We start from the raw sequence: 23,228 nt of genomic DNA on the forward strand, positions 1-23,228 counted from the left end.
GATCAAATAATAAAGCCAATGTTTGACCAAGGGTAGCTGGGCATCTTATGCAACTTAGTGCTTTCCTGTTAGTAGAGATACAGCATTCGGACACTGGCAGTAGTGACTATCTTGTGAGTTAGGTCAATAGGATTGTTTTTATCTACTCCTCTCAATATGCCTCTAAATAGTGAGAATTACACTATTTTTTTGTGTCATGATCGTATTATTGTGTGTAATATTCTTTGTGTAGAATCCTAGATGCAGGATTTCCTTCACTTTGCACTCTAGGTGCTGTGGTACTCATTTTTAGTAGGTAGGCACAAGCAGTTGACTGTACCTCTCAACATACTCTGGCTGTGAGATACAAAGCTGTTAATTTTGTAATTTTCAGCTTAACATGTAGAATTTAGTTTCAAATAAAGATCTAATTTAAATCCCTCCATATCCTCCATTTTTTCCTGCTTGTTAAAAGAAATCCCTTGCTGTCTGGGGCATTCGGGTGTCTGCATATACAGTCCAGTAATAGAAGGATGAGATATATAGGGATTTCTGATAATCACAGAATCACCAAATGACTGAATGTCACAATGGCTGAGGTTGGGAGGAACCTCTGGAGGTCACCTCATCTGCCCCCCAGTTTAAGCAGTGTAACCTCTAGCATGCTGCTCAGGATCATGTCCGACCAGCTTTTGAATGTCTCCAAGGTGGGAGACTTTGTTACCTGTGCCAGTGCTCAGTCACCGTCGCAGTGAAAAAGTTTAGGATGTATTATGTCAAAAGGATGACACGACACAGTTTCCAGGCTTTGGCATCACCTTTTTTTCTCTGAAGGTTTTAAGTTCCTGGCATATAATGGTATTAATATATGTAGAAACCACTGATGTTTTGTTTATTGGTATATTAGAGGAGATGAAATAAAGGAGGGAAGAGAAAAAGAATAATTCCATATACACTTAATTATGAAGAAAATGTGCATTCAGTATCAAGTCATTTTTTAAATAGTAGACCAATTAATTTGAAAATAAATTTAAGCTAAAGATAACCAAATAAATGGTTGAAACAGTTAAGTGTCTTCCTACAATTTAACATAAGAATAAGCACATTAAGTAGGAAATTACTTTATACTGAAATATTTAATGTGTGGTTTTTGAGTGCATTTGCTCATGTTGTGATTTGGTATGGAAAAATCTAACAAATCTTATTTTTCAGATTTCTGAGGACAAAATAGTTGAAAACAGTGACTTAAAGCAGCTGTCTGTCCTCCTTCTAGAATTATTTATGTAATTTTTCAGTGTATGCCTTATAACAGGTTTCACCAATTTTATGTAAAATTTGGTGCTAATTTGGATTTGACTGGGAACTTAATAGTAGTAGTGTTGGTTAAAAGGATTCAATTACAGTGTGCAGTGTTTTGTAAGTAACTGTCTCACATAAAAAGTTAATTAATCAGAGCTATGTCGATTTCCTTGTGCCATGTCAATTTGAAGCATGGTAATTAATCACTAATCACTCAGTGTGCCACAAACTAAGGGACAATCCATGAGTCATTTATTGTTATTTTTTTCAAAATAAATGGCACACAGAGACATGAAGAAACACATCTTGCCTTTCATAATATTTTTATCGACAGTTTTGCATGTTGTAATAGACTGCAGCAACAAGCAGCTGTAGTTCAATGGAATATGAATATTAAACAAATGAGAGCAGATTTATAGGCCATTGCTTTTCTGTTATGTCAGTTTTGAGATTACCCTGAGTAAATGAACAGTGAAAAATTACTCTTCCATGTGGAGAATGGTGATTAGACTTGTTACATTAATTAGAGATTTTTTGTTTTCCTTTTTAATGCATTTCAAATAAGAATGTCCTATAAGTAATGGTCTGTTCAAAATACAGATTTGTTTATTCCTAAACAACAGTGTTTAATACTGACATATATTTCTGTACAATAGTAAGGAAATAATTGTTCTACTAATTTTAAGTCTGTGTTTCAAAAAAATGAAATAGATTGTGAAGGAAAGAAACAGAACGGTTGTGACTGTATCTGACATAGATGGCAAATTTCCATTGAATTCAGTTAATTCACGAGGTCCCAGGAATAGTCATCTCACAGAAGTAACAGGTGAAAAAAATGTATTTTCAGTTTGCTATTTTTAAACATTGTTACCTTTCTCAAAAATTTTTTACCGTGAAATTTTAGGAATCCATCTGTATATGTCATATAAAAGCCTTTTTATATGAAAATCTGTACTAACAGAGCTTAAATTTACTTGCACTGTGCTTTGGACTGTGTATTTAAACTACACATCCTCTTTAATGCATTTTTTTAATTCTTTTCAAGAATGCCAATTAATACTAATTATTACTATGATGGTACAGTAAAAACTCACTATACAGCATATATTGGGGTAAACTCCCAATTCTTTTCCTGACATCTCATATAATGACATGTAGATTATTCTGATTAGCCTTTTTCTGCATGTTATCCATTATATTTCTTCGGTTTTAATTTATTGTCCAGTACTTCTGAAGTGTTTCCTCAGAAGGGATCCTTCTGAACTGTGTGAATAATGTAAATGCATCGCCCTGCCTCTCTAACAGTTGAACCTTGTTGCAGTAAATTACCTATAAACTGATTCAAACATAATGTAACATTAAAATTCTTCACCATAAAATATCTGAAAACCCTGGATGGCAGATGACCTGCTACTTTGTGCAAAGAAGGAGAGTTTAGGAGTGATGAGAGGTGGATTCATTCATCCATTTTGACGGCATACCTTTCTTGAGGCATATGGCACTCTCATACAAATTCAAACCACAGCACAAATGCAAAGAATAATTGCCCATTAAAATAGCTGTATATTTTTATGGCTTTGATACAAAATCTGCCCCCTGTTGTTTTTTGCATCTGCTACTCTTCAATCTATCCCAGAGCTTTAAAACTTTAATACACAGTGTATAACCCTTAAGTATTTTTTACCAGGTTATAGTCCTCCTTTTGGGAACACAAGCTTTGTCATTGTTTCTTCACTGTTTGTTTTCTAAGGCATATGCTGAGATAAGGTACCTAAAAAGTGCACCTTCCTGTCATGCTCATTAAATAAAACCAACGTTTATATTATGTCTTCTGGGAGAAAATAGGATTGATTATATTTAATCTGTGAACACAAAGATTAAGGTCGTGCTTTTTTTCTCATGCTCTTATTTGCTTTTTATATAAAATCCTTAATTTTACTGATACACAAACATGAATCCTCTTAATTCCAGCAGCCTTTTTATTTGCTTAGTTGTTGCAAGTTGCTGACCAGATTTCATGTTTGAAATCTAAACTGAAGTTTGAGGAAGGCGATACCCTGACAGTGTTCTCATGTTTACAAAGGGTATTCAGAAGAGAGAACTTAGGGGGACAATATTAGTTGTAATAATAATTTTTAAAATAAATTTTGTCCTGCAGTATAAGAATAGAACAAAAAAGGAACCTTACTAGCATGATGTTCCTTTAAAAAATTCATTTAGGTTGTAGTACAAGATGATTTGTATGCTTTTGGATAACTATGTTAAGCAAAGCCAAGCACTTCCACAGCATATTGTCTTCACTCTTCCTTTTTAATTTGAAAAAGTAAAATTGCAGTTTGACTGTAGGAACTGATTTTGTTGTTGTTATTATTGTAGTCTCATTCATATTTGAATAGATGAATAACTATACAACTGATGGGGCTATTAGATGTGAATGTAAATTGTTTGTTTAGCTTGATATTTGATTATATATAGTCTTTAGAAAAGTAATCTTTTTTTTTTTTCTTTTTTAACCTTATCACCTCATATCATCAATGTGTAGTTGGAGAAATCTGCCTTTTCTCTATCACAGATCAGAAGAATTCCAGTTATCACATTATTTTGATAAATTTAATGTGCTTTTGTTTAGAAGTGGACTTTGATGCTTCCCTGCTGAGAGTCAAATATATTTTCAACCCCACTATAGCAGCAATTTTAGTGACTGAGTTTCAGCAGTTTGGCACTGAGTCACTAAGGAAGGTTGACCTACAAACTATAAGTTATTCAAATCTTTATCCCTCCTGGCTAGTATATTCATTACATTTGGGGCTTGTTAATAGCACTTAATACTTCCTGACAGGAGAGATCTTTTCATTAAATTGTCTTTATGAAGTCCATTCTTCAGTTGTGTTCCCAGGGTGCCACTTCTGCTGATTATTTTGGGGTGGGAATATTAAAAAGTGGTAGCAAAATATATTCGGTGGCTATGACATACTCCTCACATCTGATTTCTCAGCCTGGCTGAAGGAGGGTTGGGGCGGTTTTGCCTGAACTCAAATCTAGGGTGACATGATCTTGTTGGTAGTTTTACCTCTAAACTAAATCTTTAATATTGCTACCTGGAAATAGAAGGCATCTTTTCACATACTCTGATTTTCAGGCTGACCCGAATCAGGCTTTATGAGTGGATATAATTGTTAAACATACAACTCTACTCTTAGGCCTTGGTTGATCGTAAGACCTTGCAATGTCACTCTTAGTTGTGTATTTCTCAGGCTTTGTTTCCATCATGTTTTATATTCTTCCTGACAAAACTCCAGATCATTCTCTACCTTCCACTGATTGCTTCTACAAGCTTCTTTAGTGTTTTGCTTTAATGTAGCCATTTTATGCTTCATGATTTTATGAAGGCGACAACACAAGCTAAGCATAGCAAAACAATTATATTACTTAAAGCTTTTAATCCCAACACATCCTTTGTGTTGCAGATCCTTTGGTAATGGTAGAAATGACTGTCTTGGTTTGCATCTCCCATGAATGCTGAGCTTCGATTATGGGTTCTGGGTTTGGTAAATGCTTAGGAGCTAAGTGACTCTTCCTGCAGTCTCTGTTTTCCAGCTTTTTCTCCTCTTTTGTAAGAGAAAGACTTCTTTCTCATAAAAATGTAATATTTTTAAAACAACATTTTCTGTTCTCCTTCATTAATGGGGACACTGCTTTTTCCAGTGACAGTTCTTTGTAGAGAGCCATTCACTGTCAAAGATTTAAGGTCAGCAGCCCTTCTTGTAATTCTTTCCAAGGTGTGTCCACTGTGAAAAGATGATTAGAATAAATGCTCAGTGATTGCAAAATGTATGTTTTGATATGTCTGTATGAAAGCTGGAATGAATAGTACAATTAGAAGGAAAAAAAATACTCACTCCACATTAGGAGTTCATGCTTTCAGAGAGGTATGTCATCAGTGACTGGCATACAGCTTCTGCACATTTCCAGTTGGTTTTCATTAGACCTGTGTTTACTCACTTATGAAAATAAAGAGATAGGTCTACTCTTCATATGTGGCTGTATGAAGGAATTGATGTGCTAATTTCAAATAGTACTTTTGCAGTATAAGGATTTTCTAGGACCCTGAGTATTTCAATGAAAGCAGACAGTTGCTTTAAATACTGCCAGACATAGGTGGATTAACTGCTGAAACAGATCTTTGAGCATTGGTTTGGTTTTTATCACAGCTTCTGTTTTTCTTGTGAAAGTGTGTTTTCCATTAATATGTAGAGAACTACAGATACACATGGTAGTGAAGAAGTTGTCCAAACTGCTCAAAGGTTGTCAGACTTCACTAATTCTTTTGTCTGTGGCTTTTAGGTTTGAGAAATTTCTGTCAATCTTGGCAGTTTAAGAATGTCCCTAAAGACTAAATTTTTTAAAGCTTGATGTAGAACACCAACCTTCAGGATTAGCATTTAAGGTATCCACAGTTTCAGCTACTAGTTTTTCTCAAGTCCTTTCCATGCCATTTGCTCAAGCAAATTCTTCTCAGCACTAATTTGTTAGCAGAATTTTTTTTTTAAAGGCACAGATTAACTTTCAAATTATCAGAAATGTACTTCTGGAAATTATCATCATCTAGGTGGAAAGGAGTCCTTTTTCTAATGCAGGCAGACTGCAGCTAGACATAATCAAGATAATCATACTGGATTAGATTAGTTCTTCATCTAGTCCAATATCCTGTATTTGGAAAGGAGCAAAACCTTGATGCCTAAAGAAAGGTTGTAAGACTGGAGCTAGTGTAGGTTTATAGTTCTTTGAAAATTCTGTTAGCTTTTTACAATTCGGAGTGCCTTTGTAAACCAGAGTTGATGTGCTTATACTGTTTTTCTGCAAAGAAAGTGTTCATCCTTTTCAATCATATAAACTTTTAAACTTTTAACATCCATAACATCCAGTGGCAGAACGTTCCATGGGTGCTTAATTCCTGTATTTACTCTGTTATTCACAATTGTGGAGCTTTGTCATAACTCCCACAGTCCCTTCCTTTCTGTGCTGAAAAGTTCTAGTCCGTTTCCTTGTTTCTCTTTCAGAAGTAATAAATATGGTTATGGTGATGATTAGCAACCATTTAAAGTGCATGTTGCATGCATCGTCTAGGCTAAGACAAGAAGTCTCCAGCATGTGGCATTCACAAATACATTCTCGAAGGGACAGAAGTGAATAGTGAAACTGTGATGTCCAACCCTCATATTTTTCACATGTATTGCTAAATTACATCTACAAAATTTTATTAGAGCATTGTACCATTTATTCATCTGTTGGTATGGGAGGACAGACCACTCTGGCAGAGGAACCACAGTATCGCCTGTAGATCTTTTTACTGTAATGTTTGTTAGTATCTTCAGTCAGCTGAAAATTATCTTTCACTTTTTTGTATGCACATTGTACGGACTTGTTTGCAAGACTGCTTGAAAGGAGGACAATGGCTTCTGCAGTAGGTCACAATTTTAGCAGTACTGTATATACTGTTCACTGTTCAATGTTATTGCATGTAGAATCATAGACTCATAGAATAGTTAGGGTTGGAAAGGACCTTAAGATCATCAAGTTCCAACCCCCCTGCCATGGGCAGGGACACCGCGCTCTAAACCATATTACCCAAGGCCTCGTCCAGCCTAGCCTTGAACACTGCCAGGGATGAAGCATTCACAACCTCCCTGGACAACCTATTCCAGTGCCTCACCACCCTAACAGGAAAGAATTTCCTCCTTATATCCAATCTAAACTTCCCCTGTTTAAGTTTTAACCCATTATCCCTTGTCCTACCACTACATTCCCTAATGAAGAGTCCACCCCCAGCATCCCTATAGGCCCCCTTCAGATACTGGAAGGCTGCTATGAGGTCTCCATACAGCCTTCTCTTCTCCAGGCTGAACAGCCCCAACTTTCTCAGCCGATCTTCATATGGGAGGTGCTGCAGTCCCCTGATCATTCTCGTGGCCCTCCTCTGGACTTGTTGCAACAGATCCATGTCCTTTTTATGTTGAGGACACCAGAACTGTACACAATGCAAAAGTACAGCATTCAGATTTCAAAATACATGATATATATGTTAAAAAATATAAATTTTCTTATGACTTTCTTCAAGGCTTCTTAAATGCAGTTGCTTGCAAAGATATCAATAGTACGTTGAGTTCTGTAAGTTAAACATTCTGAGTTTGACACACATTCTTTTTACAGAAAGAAGAATAAAAATCTAGTATTTGCACTTTTTAGAAGGCTTTTAATTTATTTGTATCACTCTAAGTTTAGTTTCTGTTATATCACATATGTGTAAGTCTTTACAGAATTACTGTATAAAGTTTTTGTCAGTGAGGAGGACCTGGCAAGGCCCCAAAGCCACATTAATAAGGTAGTAATGGAGAAGTCACCGTTAATCCAGTATTTTCCTTCATATGGTTACAAGTTGTGAATTTTTCATTTCAAATTTAGGGCTTTTAAAATTCAGTGCTAAACTAGATGAAAGACAAATATTGATTGAAATCAATTTGTATTTCAGACTTCAAAATCTGACTGGTTTATACATTATTACTTCCGCTTGAGTCTTATTAGGGCTTTGCTAAGCAATACTTTTTTCTTTTTTTTTTTTTTTTTTAATCCTTTATTTACATACTAAAAAAAAAACACCTTCAACACAGTGAAGCACAACTGAGGTAAACTGAGTGCCAACAGAGCTGGATTTGATTTTCACTGTCTCACTGTTGAATTCTGTAAAAAAATACCTGTTCTAACATTGGCCAGCAATATAAGTACAAAGGAGAAATGAAGTAGTGAAGCATTGGTTAAAAAACTGACAGAGAAAGTAAAGAAAAAAATAAGGGTAATTCTTTTTAATTAAGTTTATGGAGATGTTTTAGAGATATTTACAGAAAAAAAAAAAACCCACCCACTCTTAAGTAGTACTGTATCACTATTCGATTTCCAATTAAAATATTTTAAGTCTCACATGGAATGGTAATTAGTTGCACTTTCAACACAAAAATGTCTGAGTTATTTGCTTTATGTTTCAATTTTCTACTGAGTCTGAATATTAGCTCAGTTAAGATAGATATTTCCAAACTCTGCAACTCTTGCTTTTGAAGGAATAATTGGTACTGTTATGAAGAACATACCCCCTAAAATTTGAGAAAACTCCTGCTTTGTCTGTCTTTCACTTGGTTCACAATTAAGACACAATTATGAACTCTTGAATGGAAACAAAGCTGTGTTTGATTGGTAAAGTGAACAGATAATTTACATCACTGGAGGTTATCTGTCACCACTCAAAGCAGGGCTGACTTTTGAAGATAGATCCATTTGTGTGATGGAATTGTCTCTAAGACTACAAATTTGAACCTGAGGGGGGTGACTAGGGCCTCAAGAGTCTCTTGGTAGCAGAATGTCTAAAACAGCCAACATTATTTTTAGTAGTGTCTTCTAAGAGAATCAGAGCCACCTATGATACTGCCATCTAAATAGCCAGTTTGCTCTCTCCTGTTTGCACACAGTTTTTGTGTAAAAAGGCAAAACCTCTGGTTAAAAGATCGATTTACTTATTTGGTGTCTCCCTCATCCAGTTACAGGCAAGCTTTGATACAAGCGCAAACATGCTGCTGTGTTACCCTTGTTTTAAACCACTAGACTGATCTGACTATTTTACATTCATTCCTCTTCTTCCCAGTGCCAGGATTTCCCTACCCTGCTGCCACTGCAGCTGCTGCTTACAGAGGTGCACATCTAAGAGGCAGAGGTCGCACGGTGTACAACACGTTTCGTGCAGCAGCACCCCCTCCTCCAATTCCAGCCTACGGCGGGTAAGGAGATCAGCCTCATCCACCTATTAGCATGAGTCTTCAAAGGTTACAAGCTATTTGTGACTGTGGTGCATGCTGATGGTGTCTCGCTGCAGAAACCAGCGCAGAATGTGACCAATCCCAGTGCTGGAAGTGGTGCACCTTGCATGGAGTATTGAAAAATGACTGTAATTTGTACTGCCATGGTTGGTGGCCTTAAGCGTTTCAAATGTCACATATTGTTATGTAAATGCTCTTAGAAACTGAATGCTTTGGAACAGAGAAATTGTTTCAGCTAAAGATATATTTTTGATGATTGCAAGCATCTGGTTATTAAGGAGGTTGGATCAAGTTAACTTCTTTTTCTTCAAATCATCCACTGAAAGTTGTCTCTGGACCTGAAGGCTTAGTGGCGGGGGGGTTGTTATGTTTTTTTCTGTCTTTAGTTTTTTATTGCAGTTTGTTTATTTTTTCTAGTTGTTATCTGTTCCACAATAGAGATGTGGGGTGCTTCTGCCACAGACGTGTTTATCGATACATTTGCTTAAATGATACCTTAAGATTTCACTGCAGCAACCTACATTTTCTAAAACCAAGTAGTAAACTAAGGAACAAAGGAGAGAAATTATGTAGTAATAATTTTTAGAAAATAATACTCTGTTTTGTGAAATTCAGTAATATTCTTATTATAGATTTTTTTAAAGTGTATTTTTGGGGGAGAGGAGGTAGAAACAAAATCTGCTGTAGCTCTAAATTCTGATGCAGAAAGATCTTGAATGCTGTATTTTATATTTAAAAGTCCTAATGCTGTCAAAAGATTTTCAGCTATAAAGAAATTGGGAAATTTACAAATGCCAGAAAACTTGTCAAAAAACTTAACTTTGTCAAAACCAATTTGAAGTAGATATGCAGCTACCTCTCTTTAGAGCAACCAGATCTTTCTGAGGAAGGGTCAGGAAGGGTTTGCTAAGTCCTTGAGTGAAGGTGATCTCTCTCTTCACCCTCACTAAACTCCTGTTCAGCAACTCATGACCTCTTGCTGTGGATATCCCCTTGTGAGGGAGCCTGCAGCACAACACCCTGTCCTCCTACTTTTTTACAGTAAAAGAAGGGTGCACTTCTCTACTTCCCATGGTGTCTCGTTAAGCCTTTGTTCTATTAAGCCAGAAGGGATGTCTTTTTCTAAACAACTGTACTACTCTAAGCAGGCAGTCATTGGGCTAAGTTTTCAGGGATATTGAAGACAGGAACTTTGACCATTCACACTGGGCCATTACCACCTCAGACAAGTAGGATGATCTAAAAATGAGTATAAAAATGATGCTAGAGAGTCATTACTTCGTAGAAGTGATATTTTTTTTTCATTTCAGTGTTTTGTGTAGTTTAATAAGCAAAATAATACTAATTTACTAAACAAAGCTATTACCACTACTGGATTATCACCATGAGTTTTGGAGATTGCCTGGGTTACGTTTGGGTAAGAATGGTGTCCCACCAAAGTTATCCTACTGTTTCCCAGGGTCTCATTTGGAGTTAATCCGTGTAATTGTACATGACAATGATGGGAACAAGTTTAGAATGCCCTGCAAGAGCCACTTCCAATCTGAATGTGTCAGCTACAAAATGGATACTGTATAGAAAGAAAGTGGATTCTTTCCATCTCCACTTAGTTTAAAAATAAATTCTTAAATTTGAACACAGAGTGCAATACGTAACGAGATAACAACAGGCAGTACTACTGGTTTCATGCTGTCATGAACATAATACCTTAGTTTAATACAAAGTCATAAAGTTATGTAAGAAAATATATACCAGCTATATGTGATAGGTTTTGAATTGAACAATACTGTCTTTGTTAGTGTTTAAAAAAAGAGTAAATGCTTTCAGACCAGTAAGTAACTTAAGTTTACTTTACTTTAAGGGGCCACATGTGAATGCTCTGTGTGTATATATGTGTGTGCTATATAAATTCTTATAGTTCAGTTGTTACAGTGACTCAGCAAGAAGAATTAAATTTGCAAGTGTAATACATCTATATCCTCATGTAATTGCACTGCTTTCAGCATCCTTAGATATTGTATTAGATGTGTAAGTGTTGTGAACTCCTGCTGTAAGTTTTGCACTGCAGTCAGGTTGAACAGTGTTTCAGAACTGGGTTCCAAGAAGTCAGCTCATCACTCTTATGTTCTGCAGGTTGATTTGACAGCTAGGATGGACAGATCTCACATATTACCTCTGTGACCTGTCCTTAAATCTGACTTCAGAGGGAGCCATGCATTGCATCATTAAGAAGTCACATCTTCTCATTGTTCTTATGACTGTCTGAGACAGACCCTTGGCAATCTAGGATTCACCTTGATAGTTAATATGTTTTCTAACACGACTTGATTCTGCAACAGTTTTCAATTAGTAAGTTTTGTCTTAAGTTAGGTAGGTCTCAGTTCAAATATCAATCAGGTTTAATTTTCTCTATCCACTCACGATTTATAAAAAGGCACTGCTTTCCAATGCACAAAACAATTCTAAAACTTCTGTAATTCATGGATCAGTGCAAAAATAATGCATACCTCTGTTTTACTGATTCACAGTTGGATTAATAAAGCTTTATTCTGAAATAGTTTCTTTGGTGTAGAGTATTAGATCTTGTGCTAGTCACTTCACTGATAAATAGTAAAATTTGGATTTGCTCACCGATTATGTACTCTGACCTATCAAAGAAGCAAAAAGGAATTTTCATCAGAAAAATATCCTTAATCAATGAAAATAAATCATAAGAAGCTGGTTTTCAGTCACAGTGGGAGTAGGTGTCAGGGAAAATTACAGAGATAATAAAGAGATCACAGAGAACGAATCAACTTACAGAAGGAAGCAAACAACTTGGAATATCATTTGTTGGTAAGAAAAATGGAAAAAGCTTTGAGTGCTATTTTGCAATTCATTTAGTAGCAATTTCTCATTTTTCACTCTAGGAAGGAGACCAGCTTTAGAGCCAGACAACAATTTCATACTGAAATACTTTCAATCATAAAAAATAAAGGACATTTATTTTTTTATAGTGATAGATATAATTTTAATTATAAGTTTACATCAAATTCCAGCAATATTTAGTTAGAAAAAAAATTGCTTTCCCTTTTAAAGGAAGAAACCACATATAAGTGTAAAATACAAAGCTGATGATTGAAATTACCTTTTTCATTTTCTTTTATTTCATTAACCTTCAAAAGCTTATTAGTGAAGTAAAATAATAGTTCATCTGAAATCATCTTCTTCATGCTTACTTGCTTGCATTACAAGGTTTTGGAACTGAAACTGAATAGTTTTGCTTTAAATTTGGAAATCAGCTGTTGAGTCTGGGAACATGTACTTCTTCAGCTAGTCCAAACTGCTGCTTACTAGTGTTTATTTCAGCAGCACTGTCTCAGTATTTCCCTCTCCAGAACAAAAGCCTTCTTTCTATCCAGTCTCCCTTGAATCTGTTCATGTTCTTGTTCACTGGTGTCTGATACTGTGACCTTTACTTAGAAACTGTTAGTCAGCAAAGTTAAGACAATGATTCCTGGGCTGTAAGCAGATTTGGAAGTTCTTGTGGACATTAAGCGAAACAAAGTAGTGTGGTTCATACAGGAAGCTGTCTTCGGCTGTGCCTCACAGTTACTGGGAAACAGCAAATATGGCACACTTTGCTAGGTCTGAGGAAAATCGTTGATTATAGCCATATTTGAAGTCATTGTTTTCTTATAAATCAAAGAACAATGCATATGCTTTAAAAATCTTATAAATCAAAGAACAGCACACATGCTTTAAAATGTGTCATTTAAAAATGAAATCAGTGTTCATGAGATATGTAGCACTACATAAATAATAAATGGTTCCTTTACTCGTGAGTGAGGCATTTCACTAATTCCTTGAGATAGCATCTTATTTATTAGCTCATGGAAAATACTTAATTTTTAGGATCTGTAGCATCATTTCTAATGCCTTGAAATACTACAATGTGCAGCTTGCTTATAACTTTGTATGTATAATTCATTTATGTACCATAAAAATCTACTGAAACTGAAATGAGGAAGTAAAGTTTCATTTGTTTTGAGAAATCTGAATGCTGAAATGTAAAGAATTTAAAAATCTCGGTTGCATGAAGAGCTTAGCTTCAACACTATGTTGCAGGAGGAAGGGAAGCAAGAGATGGTGGTGTTGATGGTGCATGAAGATCAGAGCCTGTCACTATAGGAGGATGTGGCTGTGGAGCTGTGAGCTATTGCCTGCTTGTCTCAGGGGGCTCTCCACGAAGTTCACAGCAAGACTGAGCACTTGGTTGGGGAGCAAAGCAATTACTCTTTTAAGCTGACTACACTCCTTCAATACCTTCTTTCTTGGGACAGCCTTCATGATGGAGGATTTGAGCTTAGTGGTTTCTTGCAGTCTTCTCTCTGGGTACTAGATAGTGTTTTGTACAAAATAATTATTTTTAAATTGTTAAAAAACAAAAACAAAATTGTCAATGTAAAAAACCAAAATCACCTTGCTTTTACCCGTGTCTTTGTAGGATTACCTATTTTATTGGCAAAGTGTCTACTAATGGTATAGGAAATGCCCTAATAAAGCAGAAGCTACTAATAGAAGTAGTCTTATGAGAGATTTTGGATGCAGTTAGCAGTACTTATATTGCCAAAAGAGAAAGAAGCAGTAGGGTTTTTGTCTGTTTGGCAAAGTACTGGAAGCAGGTGATCTGATTTTGATACCTTTAATTGCTTCTGAATTCTGTAGCAACTAGTACATCACCATTCTTGGAAATAATTTGCCAAATAGTAAAACGTCATGAATGTGATGCTCCATCTTTATGCTGCTGTGAGGAAAAGCCATTGTCACTGTATATCAGGTAGTATTGCAAATAGTACTAGTAGATAGTAAAACTAAAGTTCCAGCATCATTTGCCTCAAGTAATTCATAAGTTTAGTGTGTGATGGCTTTGTCTTCACATTTCCCCTCTTCTCCTTCCAGTTCTGATGAAGCTAATGGAGAACTAGCTTGCAGTCCGTATCTCCACTGCTGGTGTCTTTACTGGGAAAGCAGGAGATAGCAATATGCTTTTTTCTCTTTGAAAAGAAGAATTACAAAAAAACAAAACATGCTTGGGGAGCGTAGAGGAGAATTAACAGAGACTGTTAAAAAACTCTTCCCTTTTATTAAAACAAATGTTTTGAAGTGCTACATTCTAACTGATTCAAAATGAAAAAGCTTTATTTTCCAATACCTTATAATAAATTTATGAAAAAAGGATAATTACTGGAAGCTACTACATCTGCTACAGTGGTTATGGGTTTTTTTCCAATATATTTCTTTGGGCTCACAGAAACCTTCCTCTTACTTTGGACTCTGTGCTTTATATATATGTGAGATTTCTGGGAAAAAAAAAAAGTGTTTTGCCAGTGCATAGTGATTTATGTTTTCCAGCTTTGTTCTCTCCAGCAATGCTCTCAATTAATTTTCCAAAGCAGATAATGTAACTTCTTTGTGGCAGAAAGTGCTGAAACTGAAAAGACAAGAACCTGGAATTAAGAGTCCTAAAAACTTGAAACAGATAAAGTTTTGTTACTACAGTGTTGAAAGGCACTACTTTAATTCTCAGTCTTTGGTTTATTTTAAATAAGGCTGTAGCAGCATCTCTTCCATTATTTGTTTCATGAAGGCATCATAAATCATGTATGAAAGGTTTCACATAAAAGGTGATTTCCAAGACCAGAAACTGGAAGATATGTAGAGGACAGTGAAGGCAACCCTACTGGCAATGAGAAAACAGAGAACCTTTGTTCCTCAGGTGCTTTTTCTTATTAGTAATGGAGGGGAAATAGCAAATTATAACCACGATTCCTATTGCAATGAATGAAATCATGATTGTAATGCCTGTTTGTTACACTGAATCAATCACTCCATGCCCTTAATCTGCCTTAGGTTATTTATGTTAACTTATGCAGATTGTGTGTATGGCCGAGGGCTGTATATACTCAGCTGCTATGAAGTTACTGAGCTAAGGTTTGTGCAGTCAAGAAATGTCTTCTTATGTCATTGATAGATTATTCAACCCAGTCCTTTTGAAAGATGAAGATACAAAAATGATAATGAAGACAGATGTAGTCCTCCCAGGATATTATAAAGATAGAATCTAAACTAGGAAAGAGTTTGTCTTAATATAGTTACAAAAAATGAGTATAGGACACAGAGACCAAAATAAATCAGCTAAAGCCATGCAAATCAAATGTATAATAGTTAGTGAGAAAACAGTTTCATATTTCTAGAAAAATAATTTCAGGAAATGATTGCCACATAAACTGTTATTTAGATGTATGTTTTCTTATTAAATTAAGATTTCTCTCTTCTCTGGCTTTTCCTTGGCACAGTAAAATCATAAAATACAACCGAATAAATCCCCCAAATTTGTTGTTCTTATTTTAATGCCTCTAGGTAATGCATTAGCATATCATCCATTTCTGGGTGCAGTTACTCAGATTTCAGTAACATGGATTTTTCCAGACCCTGTGTTTTTTTACGAGGAACTCCAGATTTATCTGTCTGCCAAGACAATTTTTAGAATATAAAGTGTAAAAGGAGCTCTGCTGAGATGGGTCCCTATGTGATGCATTCAGTCTCTTCCCATGCTTGAGACTTCTCATCTGTTTTCTGCCTACAGCTTGAGAGGGAGAAAAGGGGATGATAAGCCAAGCAAATTACCCTTTGGAAAATTATGTACTGAAGGAAAGAAATGCACAACAGCAAAAGATAGTTCTTGGTGTTTTACAGTTTGTTCTTCTGATAAAAAGTGCTGTTACAAAATACATTTGACTCCACTGGTAAGATTCAGTCACAAGAGTTAGTGAATGACAAGGACAGTGAATAAAGAAAATATTCTCTGAAAAACCTATGAAGATGTGAAGAACTACTTTTCTTCATACCTCAAAAGAAGTAGATTTTATATTTAACATCACTATCACACTACAAGGCCATATGGCGGAAATAACATAAAATCAGCAGATACCTTTTCATAGCGCCTGTCCTGCTTGGAAGTGTTATGCTTATTTGCCTGAATCTGTCACTTCATCTTAATACTAACCATTTTTAATGATGAAATCATGCATTCATGTCTCATTTTAGTGCTGAGTACTTAAAAAAGCAGCTGCATATTTAAAGTTCAAAATAACTAACTTTCTGTACATGACTGAGTGTTATATGAAAAAGGAAGGTCTAGTTGAATGAAGTGACCTATCCAGGACTGCAGCCAGCTGCACTTGGGATTTCAAAATGTATCAGCCCCTATTTGTCTTCTGACATATTCACTGTATAGTCACAGATCACCAGGAGAAGGAAGAAAAAAAGTCCGCTTTCTGACACATATCCTCTCAAAATCATGATTTTCTGAATAGCGATGTTTAACAATAGTTGAAAGTAGTGTATTTTAGTGTACTGTGGGGGGTTGATCTTGGCTAGCTGCCAGACTCTCACCCAGCTCTGTTCTCATTCATCCTTCTCAAGAGTATGGGGGAAGAAATATAGAAAAGCTCTTGGGTTGAGATAAAGACAGGGAGATTGCTTGCCAATTACCATCACAGGTAAAACAAACGTGGCTTGAAATTGGCTTAATTTATTGCCTATTAAAATGCAGTAGGATGGTTAGAAACAAAGAACATAAAAACACCCTGATCTCCTCCCCCCTCTTCTTCCCAGGCTCACTTTCACTCTTTCATTCCCAACCCTACCTCCTCCCAGGACAAATGGCACAGGGATATGAGAAAATGAGAGTTGTGGGGCCCCCATCATCAGTAGACTTTGTATCATATGCATACCGTCTCATAAAGCTCCTTCCATGTTGTTCAGGATTGTGTACTTCTGTCTCACGGTCATGTGGAATGTTTTATTTCTTAAACACGTATAAGAAAACCAAATAATATTTTAAAATAATCAGAATGTTGAAACCAAAATGAAGGTACACTACAGTGCAGCTCTCTGAAAGCTACTGATATATACCAGCTTTGGCATATATTGCTCTGCAAACATAATAGAAAAATACATGAGGAAAGGTCTGACCTTACTGAAGCAAATGGCACTCTTAAGTGGAGCTGAGTTTTCACACATTACTATTCCATAGCAAAATTTTATTGTCAGTGTGGTTTTATCAATGTCATTTGTGTGCGTGTATACATATTTATGATTTTCTCAAGTGATTCTTACTTAGACACATACCAGCTCAGCCCTGTGGGTTTTGGTCATTGACCTCAATAGATCAGCTATATTTCTGACATGAAAATTCTTGTTGGAATTGCAAAACAGCTTAGGCTAGCAACATGATAGTAACTATTATTCCAGATAATGGTATTCCTAAATTGAAAGTATTGTTGCAAAAAGCCAATTGTGTGCTCTCTGAAAACAGCTTGGGTTCATTCTGATACTGGAAATACCCGTTTTAAGTTGCAGAACTGTCAAACGAATGTAAAATTGCAATACTTGTGTAATGCGTGTAATTGGTAGGCCACTGGTGTGTAGCTCCAGTTTTATTTAGTGTAATCATTTGAACGATGTTTCTCATACTGTGTCATTTAAACTGTTTTCACTGATGATTTATCTTAGCTGAAACGCAGCAGTCTCTGGGTAAGCTGTTAACAGCAATATAAAATACTACATTTTTTCAAATGAAGGATAGTAACAGAGCCAGCCAAAACTGCAGGGGAGCTCAGAACCACTGGCATGTTCACCAAAAGTGTAAAATGATACAGTGAGGATGGTTAATACTTTTTTTAGTAAGAATAACACCATGACATACTGAACAGACCTGTTGTCACTATCGGAACTGTGTAGCAATCCAACAGTGCAGTATCTATGAATACTCTCATCTCTGTGTACATTGACCCAGTGGTTAAAACACCACCACTACAATTATTTCACACATTCCTCTCACCATATAAAATTCTACTGTGGAGTTTTTTTCATCTAAGTAGTGACAATTACTGCTTTGTTTCAGAGGGTTGACATAATTGCAGGACAAGAAAGTAGTAGTTCAGGAGATAGCATTTTGTTAATCTATTAAAACTGATTGTAGGGTTGGCCCACTGAAATTTTTTATAAAAGTGCTGCCAATATGTGGCTTCCTAAAAAAAAGAAGAAATAAAAAAAAATACTAAAACTTTATCAAAGGTATTTTCAATCCTGCCATGCTTTGCTTCTCTATGACTAAGCATTTGGCATACCTTATAAGATATTGTATTTGGTACAGTTTCACTTCTGATAATTACTACCAACCTCCTTAACCAATGTGAAGAGTGCCTTCTTTCCCCCCTCCCTCTGTTCTTGTGACAAGACTAACCTCAGCTGTGCAGGGGTTGGTGGCATTTGCATGTGGAAATGCACTAATATGGATGTTTTTCTTTGTGTGTGCATCCTTGCAGTGTTGTATACCAGGATGGATTTTATGGTGCAGACATTTATGTAAGTATTCATTGATGTGCATGCTGTCCTTGTACATTACCAGAGTCATTCTTTTTACAAGTTTGCTGCCTAGCCTGACTCTGTATTGTCTATTTACCATCCCTTGCCTGTCAGAAAGAATTGAGAAGAATATCTCTCACATTGGAAGACCTTTCTGTTCATTACATCTATCATTGTTCAGTGGAGCTGAATTAACTCTTCAATCAAATGCTGAATGAATGCAAAAATATGTGAAAAATGTGTGTGCATGTGTGGAGGGGTGTCTCCCTTCAAAATTGAAGTTCAAAGAAAGAAAAAAAACAAAACCAAAGCAGAAAAATGCTTCTGCAAATCCCCAGAAACTCATTCTTTAAAAATGAAGGCAAGCAGAGTATTATTAATACTTGAAGTATGAAAATACTTTATGGAGAGAGATAGGTTTCCTAAATCCAGCAACCCTGGGTATACATAAGTGCCAGGGTGATAGAAGAGCTGAATTACATAGTAAGCTTAAGGTACAGCTATGCATTTTCTGTAATCTGAGTATATTTCCATTTTAAAATCCACTTATTTCAGTTTAAAGGAGTAGAGACTGTTTATGATATAAGAAGTAACTATATTTGTTAGTAAATGTTTATAGCCCTAGATCCATCATTATCTAGTTCACTTCATTGGTCACCAGTTTCCTTTTAAATAGTATTTAAGTTTCTTACCAATACTGAATTTTTTACTTTGGGTGTATGCAAAGAGGCTACTTATGTCTGAGTATGCAAGAAGTTGAGGCTTAATTTCACTCTTCTGAAATAACTAATTCTTATCTATGTAAATGGAAAATATTTTAGTCATACTCAGTAATCTTTCACGTTTGTATCAGTCTGGTTCTAAGTTACAGGTATCTTTCTTTCACCAGACAGCTTTCTCTACTTACTTGTACTTCTGTTGTACTGTCTCTGTTGAGATACAAAGAGATGGATGAGTTGAAATTGGTATGAATATTAAAAATTCAATAGGTAGTATAGAAAACATTTGTTGTATTCATTATCAGCAGTCTTTTTAGAACTATTTCCAAGACAATAGTTTGTTTAATAAGTCTTATATAAAGAAGAAAAAAAAAAGAATTTATGGATGAAGTAGGTTTTGATTTTTCTGATGGAGATAGAAGGGGGGTTGATACTTACCTGAAAATTCATTTGTGTAGATTAAAACATATATTTAAAATAAATTAGCATGGGTTAAAATTCTCTCCCTGTGTACTTACGTACTTAGTCATGCAGTCTGTAACATATTGTTTGCAACACACAAGCATCAAGCATTTGCCAAAGGCTTACTCAGGTATAGTATGGTGCTCTGATCTCTCAATGCAATCCTGATGAATTTTTGAGCTATGTAGGAGACATGGTAGAATGTGGAATTTCTTCAGGTGTGGTTTTCCATTTCCATAGTTCTTCAAACTGTCAAAAGAATATGACATTCATTTTGCTCAGTTTACTGACCCCAAAATCTGAAAGGCAACAAGTCATCTTTCTCAGGATTGCTGTATGTGATAGTACAGGTGGTAACCAACTGCTAATGTAACAGTTTGTACATTTGGAACCCACTGCTGCTGAAAACCAGGAATATCTCTTTTTGTGATTGACAGTACTATTTTTAGGTGTCCTCACACCCTCTCACAGACTTTAACATTCTGTTTCCAAATTGAAAGTGCTTTCAATGAGGAAGATAAGAAAGAAATTACAAATTTCTAGTGTAGCCTCAGCTTTGTGGTCTCGAATAGTCAGGTGCATTAGGAAATAGAATAACTAAACTGGTGCACTGCTTTTCACTCGGTTGCAGCCTTGTATTTCTGATTGCATTTCTTAGTTTTCTTATTGCAACAGGATGTTTACCTTTGCAGCAGTTCACAGAATTAAAACACTCTTCTGGAAATTTTTTCTTTTCTTTTTTTTTTTGTTGTTGTTGTTGTTGGTTGGTTGTTGTGGGGTTTTTTGGTTTGGTTTGGTTTTTTTTTTTTTTTGTGCTTTGGGGGTGTTTTTTTATAATGTACAATGCTTCTTATCGTATAATTATTTTTTCTTCATATCTGCTCTTTCTTGCATATAAAACATTTTGCAGGGAGGGGGAGAGAGAGGGAAAACTGGTATAAATGAAAAGAAACCCTGAAGTTCACAGTGTATTAGTTCTTAGTGTCTTTTCAGTGGACTAGTCACTTCTTAATTCCCAATTTATTATGACATAGTTATACTTGGCTTTTCATTTTAAGTGCAGTGCTGAAGCTTTGTGAAAGAATTATGCTATGTGGAAAAAGGGAGAAAAAATAAACAATGTAGGTTTTAATGGTAGATTCTATAGTAGATAATGTAGATTTAATAGTATAGTAGATAATAGTAGATTTAATAGTAGGTGTAGGGAAAGGAATCTTAAAAATACCATAGAAAGCAAAACAGAAGGAACACAGTATTGAGAAGCCAGACCAAAAATATGCATTAACAAGTATATCAAAGTGTGTTTCATTCTGATGTTTACATTGAGAACCAACAGTAATATAGACCATGCTGTTGTTTTCGTAACTATCAATATAGATTTTGATGGTTGATTTTGTGGGAAGACCAAGAATGATACTGGTTGGGTCAAAAGTGCCTGGGGAACCAAGAACAGCAAATAGCCAGAGTTGCTTAATACTAACAAGGGGAATATAAGAGAATAGAACTAAAAGTGGAAAGAACAGTCAAAACCAAAAAATCAACACCCATGATTCTAGATTTAATATATCCTGTATTTCGTGTAGTTCTCTATGGAAGGTAATAATGCTTCTGAAATAGCAGAGATATTGAATTCCTTTTTAAATGTGCCTTTGAGTGGGTAAAATAAAGGAGATTATTAGGAACTAAGGAAGACCTTTTAAAATTAAGTATTGATTCACTAAAAGAAAAAGTCATTAAAACAGAATTAAGGTTGCCTGCCAGCAAATATAGGAGTTCCTAGATGAAGATTGACACCTATGAAAATATCAAAATTCACTCTACAAAATGGAGCAAAGATAGTAACATACACAGAAATATGCAGGTAGAATAATAGCTCAACACTATTGCTCTGTTTTATCTTAAATCTGATTTGTTGGGTTTTTTTGCCACTGTCATAAAGAATGTGTTCAGAACATGCCAGTCTTCAGTCCACAACTTAAATGTGGAAAGGCAAAGAAATATGAGTAACTTCCAAACTCTGTCATCACCAGCTTCAGAAGTCCCTTGGCTATACAGTTGAACCATGTACATTAGTCAGTCTTACCATTCACAGCAAGATTTTCTAACCTGTTCTCAGAATGCTGGACCTGTGATACTGCAACAACAATATAAGATTTTTTCCTAAGATGCCAATCAAGAACAAGGCATGCTTTTGTGATCGGGGTATGGAACGAGGTTATCAGTAGCTACTGCCGCTGCCTTTAGCTCAAAGGTCAGGTGGTATTGAGGGTAAAGTGCTTACATACTTCCCAAGCAAAAACCAGATACTACTATCAAAGCAGCATTCCCTTGTTACTAGGTCGAAGACCGTTGATGCAGTCAGAATCCCTGAAGGTGCGGTTCTAATGTGAAAAGCAAGGATATGCAACTAATCCTGAAGTCCTTCCTTTAAGTACCAAAGTGTTTCGTGTTTTGTAAATGAAAGAATGTGCCATTTCTGTCACAGAACAGTGGAGAAATGGCTTTTCAAAGGGAAAAAGAGTTCCCAAGTAGCAGAGGGTTGTTCCTCCTAGTGCTCCATGTGCTGGAACATTATGCAATGCCTTTTTAAAAGTTCTGGGATCTAGGTTGGATATAAGGAAGAAGTTCTTTACTGTGAGAGTGGCACAGGTTGCCCAAAGAAGTGGTGAATGCTCTATCCCTGGCAGTGTTCCAGGTGAGGTTGTACAGGGTCTTGAGCAACCTGGTTGAGTGAAAGGTGTCTCTGCCTGTGGCAGGGGATTGGAACTAGATGATCTTAAAGTCCTTTCCAACCCTATTCTATGATTCTACGAAATATGTTAGTAATAGGAAAAACTAATGAGAAAATGTCCATCATATAGAGTCACTTTGTTTACCTTTATCTGTGGTAAAAACTGACAGTACATCTGATATCAAGATAAAATAAAAGTTCAGGTATTTTAGGAGGAGGTGCACACATGTATATACATCGTTTTGTAATCTGCAGATGTGTGTTTTTATAACTCATTTCTGTAGGAGTTATACTTACTCAGATATATAGACTTTATTTAAAAATTCAGATGCATTTGATTTCCTGTTCATTTCCATTTTATCATACCTGATGTAAAATTTCTAACATTTCATTCTAAAAATCATAAAGATTCTCTGTAACAATTGGCTACTGATCTTCAATGGATCCCATTGCTCTTTTCCAATTTGCCTGAACCACGAAGAGTTATGAAACATCAGAAGGAAAATTGTAATGTGTGGCTCTGGAGAATTTGTCTGAATTCCTTCCTTACATTCCTTCTTTCCTTACTCATTCAAATCATTTCATTTCTGTTGCTTTATGGAGCAGTATTGCAAGAGCCTGTGTATGGCAGTAAGTTACCACAGGCATGACATGCAGACTGCTGGAAAAAATTCATTACACTGAATTTAGACTCTTGTAAAGTCATACTAATACTCAAATAATTATGAGAAAGTGGATTATGTGTCTATAAGTGATAAGAGC

General features: G+C 35.7%; 1 protein-coding gene across 41 annotated transcripts in view; it reads left to right on the forward strand.

Moving 5' to 3' along the window:
* Positions 1-23,228, forward strand: part of RBFOX1 (RNA binding fox-1 homolog 1) — a 1,299,775-nt gene that overhangs the window by 1,241,309 nt on the left and 35,238 nt on the right. For 37 of the 41 annotated variants that reach the window (XM_061358247.1, XM_061358254.1, XM_061358261.1 and 34 more), the window contains 2 exons: positions 8,969-9,101; positions 18,515-18,554. In XM_061358247.1, the coding sequence (XP_061214231.1) occupies positions 8,969-9,101; positions 18,515-18,554 (173 nt within the window). The remainder of the gene's footprint in view (positions 1-8,968; positions 9,102-18,514; positions 18,555-23,228) is intronic. The other 4 variants (XM_061358249.1, XM_061358250.1, XM_061358246.1 and 1 more) reach the window with 1 other exon arrangement.

The sequence above is a fragment of the Neopsephotus bourkii genome, unplaced genomic scaffold (genome assembly GCF_033783945.1).
Source record: "Neopsephotus bourkii isolate Nb327-2 ecotype Australia unplaced genomic scaffold, CSIRO-AGI_Nbou_v1 NB_940, whole genome shotgun sequence".
NCBI classification, from domain to species: domain Eukaryota; kingdom Metazoa; phylum Chordata; class Aves; order Psittaciformes; family Psittacidae; genus Neopsephotus; species Neopsephotus bourkii.